The sequence below is a fragment of the Pimephales promelas genome, chromosome 2 (genome assembly GCF_988280905.1).
Source record: "Pimephales promelas chromosome 2, fPimPro1.hap1.1, whole genome shotgun sequence".
Classification (NCBI taxonomy): Eukaryota; Metazoa; Chordata; class Actinopteri; order Cypriniformes; family Leuciscidae; genus Pimephales; species Pimephales promelas.
Window position 1 is genome coordinate 33,467,805 of NC_142770.1, and position 14,466 is coordinate 33,482,270.

At 39.0% G+C, this 14,466-nt stretch overlaps 1 protein-coding gene across 5 annotated transcripts in view; it reads left to right on the forward strand.

Annotated features, from left to right (window-relative positions):
• Nucleotides 1-14,466, forward strand: part of LOC148997230 (NACHT, LRR and PYD domains-containing protein 12-like) — a 93,064-nt gene that overhangs the window by 19,192 nt on the left and 59,406 nt on the right. For 4 of the 5 annotated variants that reach the window (XM_089122135.1, XM_089122139.1, XM_089122147.1 and 1 more), the window contains exons 4-8: nt 2,676-2,780; nt 2,952-3,036; nt 3,279-3,474; nt 3,569-5,486; nt 9,983-10,153. In XM_089122135.1, the coding sequence (XP_088978261.1) occupies nt 2,676-2,780; nt 2,952-3,036; nt 3,279-3,474; nt 3,569-5,486; nt 9,983-10,153 (2,475 nt within the window). The remainder of the gene's footprint in view (nt 1-2,675; nt 2,781-2,951; nt 3,037-3,278; nt 3,475-3,568; nt 5,487-9,982; nt 10,154-14,466) is intronic. The other variant, XM_089122144.1, reaches the window with a different exon arrangement.

Consider the following 14,466-nt stretch of genomic DNA (forward strand, 5'->3'; position numbering starts at 1 on the left):
GACAGAACGCAGTGTTTCAGGACCTCAGACCAGCTCTTTGTCTGTCATGGAGGGAGCCAGAAGGGAAGGGCTCTCTCAAAACAGCGGCTGTCTCACTGGATAGTGGACGCTATTGTTTTGTGTTACCAGCAGCAAGGCCGTCCGTGCCCCCTTGGTGTGACGGCCCATTCCACTCGGAGTGTGGCCTCCTCTTGGGCTCTAGCGCACGGCGCCTCGCTAACAGACATCTGTAGAGCTGCAGGCTGGGCGACACCAAACACCTTCGCCAGATTCTATAATCTACGAGTCGAGCCGGTGTCCTCTCACGTACTCGCTTCCGCCAGTACCGGACCTGCTTAGGTGTCTTCGCTTGCTCGCCATTCCACTCTCGACTGGATAAGTGCGATATTCCTCAGTAGTCTTCCTTTGAAGCCTTGAGTCCTCCAGCACCCAAGACGTGGGCACCACTGCTTCGCTCTGGTTGCCGGCTAGGTGCCTCCATGTGTACGGTTCCCTACGGTAACTGTCCCATGTGTATTATCCACTGTAAGCCTCTCTGAGCATGTGTCTTCCCTTGGCAAGCCATCTGCCACCCCTGGAGCCTAAGTACCACCTACGGTTGGTGCTCCAGTGATTCTTATATGCGTCCCTATGCGGCCATATGTGTTTTTGTAAGTCCTCCCTACGGCAGGCATCTGGTAACATCTCCCTCCCGGGATATGTTTCCCAGTGTACCTTGGTATTCTTGTGTCAAAGTAGGATTCCTGGATTAAGCCTTCAGTCAGGAGTCTAGACTTTCGCAGGGCACTGGAAGACAGCTGTAAGATGGCGTGATGGCATTGATCCCCAATCTCCGTCACTTCTGACGTAACTCAAAGTGACTACGAAAGGGAACGTCTCGGTTACGGATGTAACCCTCATTCCCTGAGTAGGGAACGGAGACGTTACGTCTCCCTGCCACTTCTGCTGTATCGCTGGGTAGACGCCTGAGTTCAGTCTCGGCTCCTCAGCGAAGACATACTGTGGTTGCGTTCACTTCCTCCTTTTATACTCATGGAGTAGGGCGGAGTGCGCTATGCAAATTTCCGCAGCCCCAAGGCATTGCATGCCATTGGCTCGTGATTAAATACTCGAAGAGGATTGGCTTTCTATGCGAAATCCCCAATCTCCGTCACTTCTGATGTAACGTCTCCGTTCCCTACTCAGGGAACGAGGGTTACATCCGTAACCGAGACGTTTTTTCTATGATCCTCCAAAATGACTGTGAAAAAAGCATGACCCTCCACGATAATTTATTGATTACTTCTGTGCTGATTTGCGCTTAAAAGATGTTCAGATAGCCATTGTTTTTTACGACCATGACAAATGACTAAACTCCTGCTTTCTCATCTTACTAGGGCTGTAACGATAGACCAAACCTACAATTTGGTTCGCTTCAAGATTTTTGAGTTGAAAAAAACAAACAAACAAACATGTTTTCAGTACTGATGCAGTGGTGAGGCGTTCATGTAACATGTAAGGGTGGCGCTGCAAATAAATTAGCCTATCTAAAAGCTGCCACGAAGAACCGGCAAAAGTAATGATTATGAACATGTTAAATATAGCAAGGAGACATTTTAATTGTTTATTAATAAACAAGTCTTTGTTAGTGTTGCCTGCAAATATAAAGAGTTGACGATGACTCGCGATCTTCGGAGTAGTGAACACGCCAGAGAGAAATGCACATTTCATAGGTTTACATAAGCAGAGAGCAGTCTCAAATGAACCGAAAAGTAAGCTATACTTTTCGGTTCATTTGAGACAAGAGTCCAGTTCACGTGCCGGGACCTCCGTTTCATGATGACCTATTTTCTACTATTTACTTATTTATTATATCCAGGCAATTGGTAAAAACTTGATTAAAATTAAGAGACAATTAATAAAAAACGAAATTCACTTTAAAGAAAGCCTTTGTGTATATTTTATTATGTTAACTTCAAATAATACTAATAGTAATTTAAAAATGTGGTAGCCCTACATCTAACACATCACACTCCACTGTTATGATGGTAATTTCAGTAGATTTACTCATTATTACATTGTTCTGGGAACACAATAATGTCAGGGAACTAAAATATGGTATTATTGTGCTACAGCGCACATTATATCAGCTGCAGTTCTGGCGCCTCAGTCTCAATACTGTAAAACTCAACGTACATTCACATCACGTGTTAATGCGGCGGTAGAGTTACACTCACAGGACACTGCACTTATTCGCAATCACAAAAGCTCATTATTTGCTCGTGCTTTAAAGCTTTGCCGGGTAAACATTTCATTGGCGTTCTGTTCTAATGCACTTTTTCTGAGCGCGTACTGATGCGCGCTCACTGTCAAACAGTGGCAAACTGGATTTTTGTTGGGTAAGACCCATCTGATAGCAATGTGGGGCCGAGACCGAGAGAGCTACATGGAAAAAATATGCACCAAACAAGCCACTTTGAAATTTTGCTGTTTTCATGAATGCAAAAATTGGGTGACCATCTCCCTAGACAAAAAAAGTTGGATCACTCTCCCCTCAACAAAAAATAAAAAGATATGACCCTCCCTTATAACCGAATGGTATTTCTCTAATGAACAAATTGAAATAATGAAAAAAAGGCTGCATTTAATTACCATTTGCAACATTAAAAATTTTCAACTGTTCTTTGTGTCATCAGTGTAAGATCAGGCTCACATGTGTCCAGCTCTGTGTCTCTGAAGAGTGATCAGTCTAATGATTGTCCACTAAACTTCAGTGAGAAAACACCATCATCTAATAAAAGGTATTTTGTGTTACTCATTTTGTCACACGTTGACTGACAAATATTTGATCTAAACTTGTTTCATGATTGGTATTCACTGATACAACTTTTAAACAGAGTATTCACACCTAATGCTCATTTCCCTTTCTGTAAAATATCAGTTAGTATTTTATTTTACTAATGTGATTACAGGCTTCAATATGAGACATTAGACTCAGATCTTCAGACTCACAGGAACCACAAGAGTTTCAAAGACAATCTTCTTGGGATCTTCCAGGTAGAAAACACATTTTTATAAATGTTTAATAAATATCTAAAAAATAAATTTAATACATTTTTCTTCATCTCATTTTTTTTTTCATTTTAAAAACATTTTAGCACAACTTTCTTAGCATGTTAGTCTTTTAACTGGATTTTTTATGTACATCAATTATAATTATTAATACAGTAAATAGTGTTGACAAAATGTAGAATTTGGCTTATTGTGTTATTCTGTCTTTTCGCTTACTTTGTTTGTAGGATCTTGAGAAGAAAATAATCACATTTCTGAAGAATGAACTGGAGAAGTTAAAGAAAATACTACAACATGAGAACACACAACACTTTGTGAAGGACTTTAATGAGAACAGATCCAGTATCAAATCAGCAGCTCTTGATCTCACACTACATTACCTGAGAGAGATGAAGCAAGATGAAGCTGCTGATGCTCTAGAAGGCAAGAGACTCGTCATCATCTGTCTGATTGTCTCTTATAAATGTAGGAGAGAAATTGAAGACTTAAACTATCTATTTTCTGTTCCTGTGTTTAGATGAGTTGTTCTTCATTCATCAGCTGAAATGTGGCCTAAAGAAGAAGTATCAATGTGTGTTTGAAGGAATGGCGAAGCAAGGTGACTCCACACTCCTGAATAACATCTACACAGATCTCTACATCACTCAGGGTGGCAGTGAACAGGTCAATACTGAACATGAGGTGAGACAGATTGAAGTTGCTTCCAGACGTCATGAAGCACAAGAGATACAGGTTGAATGCACACATTTGTTTGAAGCGCCTGAACAAGACGAGAAGATCCGAACTGTACTGACAAAAGGAGTCGCTGGCATCGGGAAATCAGTCTCTGTGCAAAAGTTTGTTCTGGACTGGGCTGAAGGAAAAGAAAATCAAGATATCAGCTTCATATTTCCTCTTCCATTCAGAGAGATGAACTTAAAGGAGACAGAAAAACTAAGTTTGATGGACCTTATAACTCAGTTTTTCCCAGAGACAAAAGGACTGAACCTTACAAGAAGGAATCAGTTCAAAGTGCTGTTCATCTTTGATGGACTGGACGAATGTCGCCTTCCTCTGAAGTTTGATTGTAATGAGATGTGGCGTGATGTATCGTCACCAGCCTCTCTGGATGTTCTCCTAACGAACCTCATGAAGGGAAATCTGCTTCCTTCTGCTCTCGTCTGGATCACCAGCAGACCAGCAGCTGCCAGTAAGATTCCTCCTGACTGTATCGACCGGCTGACAGAGATACGAGGATTCAGCGACGCACAAAAGCAAGAGTACTTCAGAAAAAGATTCAAAGATGAGAAAATGGCCAATGAAATCATAGATCATGTTAAACAATCAAAGAGTCTCTTTATCATGTGCCACATCCCAGTCTTCTGCTGGATTTCAGCCACTGTTCTCCAGAACATTCTGGAGGAGAAGAGAAATAATGATGTGAGAAACACTCAGGCTGATGAGATCTCTAAAACACTGCAGGAATCAAACACTGAAGACACTCCCAAGACTCTGACACAAATGTACACACACTTTCTCCGCTTTCAGATCCAGCAGAGCCGCCGGAAATATGATGGAGAATACACACCAGATGTTTCCTGGGATAAAGAAGCCATCCTTTCACTGGGGAAACTGGCATTTCATCAGCTGGAAAGAAACAACCTGATCTTCTATGACACAGACCTGGAAGCCTGTGGTCTTGACGTCTATAAGGCATCAGTGTACTCAGGCATGTGTACCCAGATCTTTAAGGAGGAAACAGGGATCGTTCTTGGTACCATGTACTGCTTTGTTCACTTGAGCATTCAAGAGTTTATTGCAGCCCTTTATGCACATCTGTTTCTAGACATCAACAAGACAAGTGTGTTTGATCATGAGTCTACAGAACAGAAAAACAGAAATGAAACCATGATTGATTTTCTCAAGACTGCAGTGGACAAGGCGCTGGAGAGTGACAATGGACACCTGGACCTTTTCCTTCGCTTCCTCCTCGGTCTGTCACTCCAGTCCAATCGACGACTCTTACGAGGTCTGTTAACACAGCGAGACGCCACTGACCGGAGCATCAAGGGGATAGTTCAACTACTCTTACGAGGTCTGTTAACACAGCGAGACGACACTGACCGGAGCAACAAGGAGATAGTTCAGTGCAACAAGGAAATAGTTCAGTACATCAAGCAGAAATTAGAGGATAATCTTCCTGCAGAGAGATCCATCAATCTGTTCTACTGTCTGAATGAACTGAACGACCAAACTCTGGTGAACGAGATTCAGACCCACCTTAGCAAAGGAAGTCTCTCATCTGCTGACCTTTCACCTGCCCAGTGGTCTGCTTTAGCCTTTGTGTTGTTGACATCAGAGAAGGAGCTGGAGGAGTTTGAGCTTCAGAAATTCAAGAAATCAGACGAGTGTCTCATTAGATTATTAGCAGTCATCAAAACCGCCAAAAGAGCCCTGTAAGTAATTTAATGTAATTAGTCATGTTTAGCTCTCATCTCCTTTATCTACACTGCTCTATAGTGATTCTTAACCATATACCACATATTTTCATCAAAACATGAACTTCAGTTAGCAAAGGATGAAGCACACTATACTAAAATATAGAAAAGACTAGTTAACCTCTACATTTACATTTGACATTTATTCATATAGCTGACGCTTTTATCCAAAGCGAATTACAATTGCTATATATGTCAGAGGTCACACGCCTCTGGAGCAACTAAGGGTTAAGTGCATAGATATCCATAATAAAGGCTAGATGTCTTACGTAGACCCCGAAGCCATTTGTTTTGAGAATAATGGCTGGCTGATGATATTATTCGGCTGGCTAGCCGGCTCAGCCAAAACTTAAATGGCTGCTGCAGCCGCCAAACTTTTCATAGCTGCAAACGGCTGAAGTTGCCACTTCATGTCTACAGATGTCCATGTTATACTGATTTACTAGATCTAAATATTTTAAAGCAATGCATGGCTTACACTATATTTTTCACAAAATGCAATACAATGTAATAAAGAAAACACCCGATTTTACTTTCACAACATATTTACATATTTTGTATATCGATTGATGTATGCTACTAAACATTTTCAAATAGCCAACGATGTGTTGTGTTTAGGCTAAATGTATGTAGGCTAAGTTGTATACAATAACTTGGCATTATCATGGATGAAGCTTATCGTATTACACCTTGAAGGAGCAAGTGATGATCGTTTGCCATTGAGCAGAAGGCCAGTGGAACTAAACAGGCATTTCACCGGCACACTACCTGGTGAAATGGAGAGGTAGTGCCGGGCCATAGCGGACAGTGTGGGGAAAGTATTGCTATGGGTTCGCCAAAAGTCTAATGCTCCTTGGTCTCTTGTTCTCACTGCCAGAAAAGCATCTATCTCGTGGTTTTCTCGTGGAGATTCTGCAGCAGCTCTCTGCTTTCATCTTTCATCATAGTGATATCTCTGACAGCTGGATCAAACACTGCGGTGGCTCTAACCAGATCTGACATGGGGATTCGTTTGTCCATGTTTTTCACTATTAGTTCTTTGACTCTCTTCATTAGTAGTGGATCTCTGGGAGCCACTGCACAGATTTTCTTGATTCGAGCCCTTATTAGTGGTATGGCACTCAGGTTTGGACAGACTTCACTTAAAATGAGAGTGAATTTCTCAAAGTCTTCCAAAAAACTAACTAAGTTACAAAGCAGCTTGATGTCATCAGGTAGCAGGCATAACAAGAGCTTTCCTATCCTCTTCAATATTTCAGTGACTTGTCTCCATACTGACTAAGCTTCTGAACATGTTGAGGACACTGTTCCAACGTGTTGGCACAGTGGTCTTCAGTGTTTTGTGTGTCTGTGAGTCCTGTTTTGATTTCTTAGTTCCCAGCTACCAATCCTCTGCATCATCCATTTCATCAATAGGATCATTGGAATCTGCATCAATTTCATCCTGCAGGTCTTCAATTTTGGCAAATATGTCTGCTACTTTCTGCTCCAACACAAATTCCTCGATTATATGGGCCTTGAAGTGCAGTGCACTGACAATATCTTTGCATTGGGCAATTAAGACTTGGGCTTCAAGGATTTTGTTAAGAGTGTCTGTTATGAGTAAGTTGTGTAAACAGTGTGCCACACATGTTACTCTCTCATGGCCCAGTAAATGGGACAACTTAATCATATTCGCTGCCCCATCTGTTGTGTCAAAGAGCAACACATTTTTATCTTTGGGAAGGAATTCTTCGAGTAGTTCCCTTACAAACATTGTAAGGTTTTCTGATGTGGGATTTTCTACAGGTTTAACACAAAGTGTAAACAGAAGGAAATTCCAGTTCGCATCTACAGTGCAGATTCTCACACCAACATATGGGTATCAATAATGAGCCTCAGTCCAGCCATCTAACATTATAGTACCACTGACAATGTCTGCCAGTTGTTCTTTGACTTTGGACTTCAAACCCATGTAGACATCTGCCAGGGCTGTTGTTGCAAGGGCTCTGCTGGTTGGCAAATTGAGATGAATATTTTTCTTGTTGAATGCTTGAAAACCTTCCTTTTCTATTAATTCAAAAGGGAGCAGCTCCTGGCACAGCCACAACACGATGTCGCAATTAACATCAAACTGGGAAGTAGCTGGGCTTCCTTTTCGGCACAGTTTGGACCCAGTTGGTCAGTTTACTTGATTGTTCTTTGAGAAATATTGTACTCTCTTTATGCGCAGCTTTGGCATGAGCAAGGAAGTTTCCACTTGACGTTTTTTCTCCCTAGCTGTACACTTTTGACAATATTCCATGTTCTTTTGTCATTTCTGCTTCAAAGCAGAGTTTGCAGTATAGAGTTTGTCATCAATGCGATTGTTTTTCACATACAGATCGCCCATATATGTCCAAAAATGTGAACGAACGCTACGAACAGAATCAACACTGTGAGGCCTCCATGTCACTCCAGAATCCTTAAGCAGATGTGTTCGTGATGTGCTGATATATTTGTTAATTCCGCGTCCTAAAAGAGAACAAAAATATCCATAAAACACTAGTCCTGACTCAATGACAAAATGGCATTATAGTCCTGAAAAAAGGCATTCTTACTTATAAGAACGGTTGCACAAAACACCTAAAGTGAAGATTTAGAACTAGCCTATTTCTTCACGGAGTAACGTTATGCATGTATTTATGACATGTACAGTAATTCGCTGTTCAACTTTATAACTGTTAGTTAAGCCGAGACACTACGGATGAATAGGGTGTATCACAGAATGCATCACAAGTTTTCTTTAATTTATTTGTTTAAATATGCAAATTGGGCAATATATAATTTAATATGTGCCAAGTTGCATATATTTTAAAAAACGAAATCTGAGTATTTGGTAAAGCCAGGTTAAAAATGTTTTTTTTCATTGTGTTCACATGTTAGATTGGAAAAAAATTACAGAGGGAATTATGGATATCTACTTTTGTTATCCTATAAATCAGAATATAATGATTTTCGCCATGTTTTTTGGAAAAAAATGTTATACATATCAGGCTACAAATAATATATTTATAAATCCCTCTGTAATGTCTTCATAAAATAACTAGTTCTACTGAAGTGGAGATTTCTACAGACGCAGACGAAGTGAAGTAAAATAAAGACCTAAATGTATATTTCAGATTTTTTTTACCACAATTCTGAAAGGACCTGAAGACAAAATCCCTAAAATCTCAAAATTGACCAGTAAAAAAAAAACAAACAAAAAAAACAGCCGTGTCTCGCCTTATTATCAGTATTATTTTAATATGGACAAAGTTTTTAATATGGACAAATTATTTTAATATGGACAAAGTAATATCACGTTCAGTGCTATAAATCTCTCCGTTCCAGAATATTTAATTCATAACATCAATCTTTGATTCAGGTGTTTGTGCAACCGGAAAGTATGTGAGAGTATTGCTATCAAAATTACCTTTCTTGCTTCTTTCCGCCATTTCACCTCAACTTCAAGTGCGAGGGAAAAAAACATAGCTTCTTTATGGAAAATGAGCAATTTTAATTGGTCGTCAATTCATTGAGTCTGTCTGCGTATCGTAGCAACGAGCACAAGACTGTGCTGTTGTGAATCCAGTGGGAAAATAGATCGCGTGTATTGTTTATATATTTCATGTGTGTATGTCTCTATGTGATAGAAATATTATTTGATGCAAATAATTTTAGCCGGCTTAGCCAAACTTTATCAGCTGGCGGCTCAATTTGGCTTACGAGATTATTGGCTGGCGGCGGCTGATATTCTAAATGGCGCTAATGGCGGCGCCTGGCAGCGGCTTCGGGGTCTAGTCTTACGGCAGAGTCTATATCGTCATCACCGGCGGCCATCTTGTCACAGGCAAGCTTTGGGCTCTGTGGTTCCTGATGTATGATGGTTCCAGATGAGTGATCAGCACGAACACAATGTTTGGTTTCTTACAAATGTTTTTAACATGGCTATAAATCTGGATGATTATTTATTTATACACTTATTATTCATAAGTATGCAGTGTCATAACTACATCTCTGACGTTTATAACAAACCAAACCATTTGAAAATCGGTAGAAAATTGAACAAGTTATGGTTATTTAAAAAGTGTATACACCATTAAAACACGTTACAAGTGAGCAAGCTGCCTGTGACTGGCCGGCAGGTTCGGACGTCAACCTCCATTGGTCAGCAGCACGGACAAGACATCTAGCCTTTATTATGGTTAAGTGTCTTGCTCAGGGACACATTGGTGTCTCACAGTGGATTCAAAACGTGTCTCTCACACCAAAGGCATGTGTCTTATCCTCTGCGCCATCACCACCCACAACCTCTAATGTCCGCGTAGCTCACACTCCTCACTGTATATTTACTGTTAATGTAATAAATAATGGAAAACATTTATTTATTTTATTCAGAGAATGTATTCTATATGTTCCATCCAATTATTTTATGTGATTTCTTTATATTGTAGGTTAAATGATTGTGACTTAACAGACAAAAGCTGTTCAGCTCTGGCTACAGTTCTTGGATCAGATACCAATCTGAAAGAGCTGAACATGAACAATAATAATCTGCAGGATTCAGGAGTGAAGCTGCTCTGCACTGGACTGAAGAATATAAAGTGCATATTGGAGATACTGAGGTAAGTGGTGTGAACAACAGGAAAAAAAAACAAATAAATAAATAACTCAACCAAAATAAAAGGTGTGATTTGTTTTAGATATTCTCTTTACAAAATATATGTATACGAATGTTTTGTGTGGATGTAAGGCCACATAAACACTGTAAAGTTTCAGGATTGACAACTGCATTTAAATGTGAGAGTGAGTCCCGTAAATTATCTTTCCATGCTTGTAAATTAATCGTTTCCTAAATAATCTTTCCATGTATATACAGAACACGACTCACTCCCAAAATTGCAATGAATGGCACTGTGGTAACCATAATGTTCTGACATCTTGCGTCTTTAGTATCCTCTATTCTGACCGCAAAAAAATATTAAAGCGACAAAAGACTCTTAGTATGTTAAAGTCCCTGTAAAGTCAAAATTAAGTATGTATTCTGAGTATGTCACACCACAGAAAAATGTGTTATTAGCCACCCAGCCAAATTTGAATGATAAAAAAAGCCGGCAAGTACATAAAATAAGCTATCAAAATCTTGAAAAAATGAGCAGTTATCTCTGTTCTCAAACGCTGGGGGCGTGTCCGCTGGCTCTGCTGAAACCACAGCCAAAAATTATCACTACAGAGGCGGGCGTTGGCGGTGATCCTCAGCTCTTTATCAAGGTTGGCTCTCTAAAAACCTCTTCTTGATGTGATCGTTTTTTGGGAATTTAAATGAAGATACCGATCTGTTTTGTACATGATCGGGAGTGTTATTGTGTGTAAGGGGAGAGATCAGACTCGTGTCTAGGAGCTCATGGGCTCCAGTGTGTCATCGAGCCCTGTTTTAGCCCCGCCCAAACAATCCGTAAAATTGCAATGGTGAAAAACTGTTTAACGGTCTAACTCCGTATTTCAGTACTTCACAGTTCACAGTCTTTGTAATATGTTTTAGCAATACATTTGTAACATTTATAATGTGTTTATAACATTTTTGTAGAATTGCCTTTACAGGGACTTTAACTGTTAGCCTTCACGAGGACGCCGACGCACTGAATCATTCTTGGTTGAAATATGTCAAAGTTAATGTCTGATTTAATGTTATTATTTTGACAAACTATACATCATTACAAAAATATAAGACTTCATAAGTATAAGTATATAAACTTAAATATAAGTTTCAGTATTTCACCACTTTTATTTTGAGAAACTTATAGTTACAGTTATCTATTAATTTGTGTCAGGAGTTATGTAATGAAAAAATCTGTCGATACCTTTAACCCTCTGGGGTCGGCAAACACACCAGTGCGTTTTGCTCGTTTTTTTTTTTTTGTTGTTGTTTTTTTCACAAAGCAGCAAAATAGACTTAAAATACTCTGTCGGTTATGGTTATAAAGACTTCAGATATGTGAAAAAAAAGAAACTGTTCAATATCTACTTTTTTATGTGACCACTTACAATCAAAATACAACATTGTGCATTTGTAAAATAAAGTAAATAAACAGGGTGTGCTTTCTGCCTCTCCATCCTCGTGAACTTTTTTTCTCTAAATTTAAATCTCACATCTATAAATTTAAAAAAAACTCAGTGAATACTATTCACCCAGGCACCAGCAATATCTTTATAATCATTTAAGTGTCTACTATTAAATTATCTAATTCAAAAGGAAAACAAATATTCTCTGTTTGTGTAATCTGTATGAAAAGAGAGTGATGTCAGTCGTTCTCATTACAGCTCATTAATTGCTAATGTGAACATGCCCATGGAGAGCACGCACTATTCAAATCAAATGAATTGAGATGATCCTCCTCCCACATCAGCTCGATAAAACACATTCAAGTCGTCTTGCGACGCTGTGAGGAATAATACTATTGTAATAATAATCCTGGTAAAAATTTATGTCAGAAGTGCTGGTTTAGTTTCATTTCAAGGAACAAAAATATTTTGTCAAAAATAAACTCATCAACTAAGATGTTATTATAGTGTTTGTTCCAGTGTAGGCTATATTCAAACTAATGATTCCTTAACTTTGAAAAGCGTATGATAAAATGTATACTTTAAAAAAAGATTACACTTAAAATATTGTTAAAATTGTAATTGTTGTTGATTTACATTTTAATACATTAAAACATTTTAATAAAATAGCAAAAAATATATATTTACAAGATACAAGCCTTCTCATTAAATTATTTATTATTGGGGTTTTTTAAGTGACGCATTTGGGGAGAGGGTATATTCCAAAACTTTATGAAAATACAGTATGAGAATGAACTGCATAGATACTAGACAATTTGCATGCATACAAAATAAGTCCTCACATTCTTTCTTGTGGTCTCAACACCTGAATGAAAGGCTTATTATGCAGGTCATTGTCTTCCTGGTGTGAACCACATCATTATTCATGATCATTCACGCCCCCATGTATATTGCCTTTCCAAACAAAACGTTTCTTACAAAATTTCAATCAATGTATTGTTTTATGTGAATGATTGGGCAGGATGATTTTCAGATTTTTTTTTTAATAAACATGTGCCATGCATAAACATAATTCTCTAAAAATACAAACATGTAAATACATGTTGCTCCCATATTATGGTAGCCCTGTTTGTGCTGAATAGAGTGTAATGACACATTTTCCATTAATATGTTTATAAGCAGCTACAAAAAGCACTAATGTCAGGGCATGTCAAAACACCTCAAGGACCCCAAAAACACTTTAGACATCAGAGGGTAAATCTGAAAAAACAACTCCTGTGCCAGACTGATCTTATGAAGTAGCGTGTGTATGCCACGCCAATTCGTATTTCCATTTTTGGCGTGCTATCAAGACGCATAATCGCCTTTCAGCGTGTTTATGAACGCCGTTGACATAACGTTACATAAATATATGACTTACCTAAACCCCGCCCCTAAACCTAACCGTCACTGGGGTTAATGGCATTTATGACTGTTCCCTTACCATCCTAGGTAAAAAAAAGATATGACATACCTCAACCCCGTCCCTAAACTTAACCGTCACTGGGGTAAATGGCATTTATGACTGGAGATTTGACTGTGTGTACAGACACGCGGAATGACGTGGACGTTAATGGCGTTGACATTAGTGATGGGAAGTCTGGTTCTTTTCCGCGAACCGGTTCTTTCGGACAGTTCGTTTTAATGAACCGGTTCAAAAAAACGGTTCACCAGTTCTTTTACGTCATCACGTAATGACGTCAATTCTATCATCCTGGCGGATAAAAATACTTTAAATTAAAGGCATTTGCAATCATAACTTCAGTCAAATAATAGTACGCATCCTTCATAATTTTATTTGTTATTAAATAAACTTACATTTCGCCGATTCGCCCTCTCATTTAAGTCTTGGGTTCACCCGTACTGCGTGCTCATGTATCAGCACAGGATCAGCCGGCCGAAAGAAAGTTCTGTTCAGAGACGGTGCTATCACGCATGCGCAGTATCTCCAGCTCATCGGTTCTCCGTATCGAACGTGTCCGAAAGAAACAGTTCTCGGTTCTGTACTGGTGATTCAAGAACTGCAACAACCAGTTCTCGACTCGAGAACCATAGCATAGGCCTGTGTGTGCTGAGCTGAAACTTGAATATACAGTCGACAAAACTAAAAAAAATCGATGCATGTCTGTCTCTAATATAGCCTTCTGTAGCCTATACAGTATATATACATCTTGTTAAACATTTAATTCGTTATGTTTAACACATTATAAACATTTACTAAGCAGTGCACCATTAAAACCTTGGCAAGAGTTTACCAAGGTTTTAGGGTGGTACACAAATCTTAATTATTTTAACATAAGTTTAAACAATGTATTGGACTGCTTTAGTGCCTACCTACACAGCTCATTACACAATATTACATAACTCAATACAGTTCATTTGTACTTAATTGTAAATGAGATAGTAGTGAATTAGTAATCATGGAATACTGAGTTAATTTGATCTTTTTATTATTATTATTACTCCAGGCATATTAATAAAGGGGCACAAACTATAGCTAAAGTTCAACTTGCTCAGTTAGCTTGGTTCTCGTTCTCAACTCCCCCAACATTGTTGCACCTTCATGGATGAGACATTGCAGATAACTACTGTAGTTCAAAGGTTATTCAACCTTCATTGAAATTTATTAGGGCCCGAGCACTAACAGTGCGAGGACCCTATTGAAACTGTTAGGGTTATTTATTAGGGCCCGAGCACTAACAGTGCGAGGACCCTATTGAAACTGTTAGGGTTATTAGGGCCCGAGCACTAACAGTGCGAGGACCCTATTGAAACTGTTAGGGTTATTAGGGCCCGAGCACTAACAGTGCGAGGACCCTATTGAAACTGTTAGGAT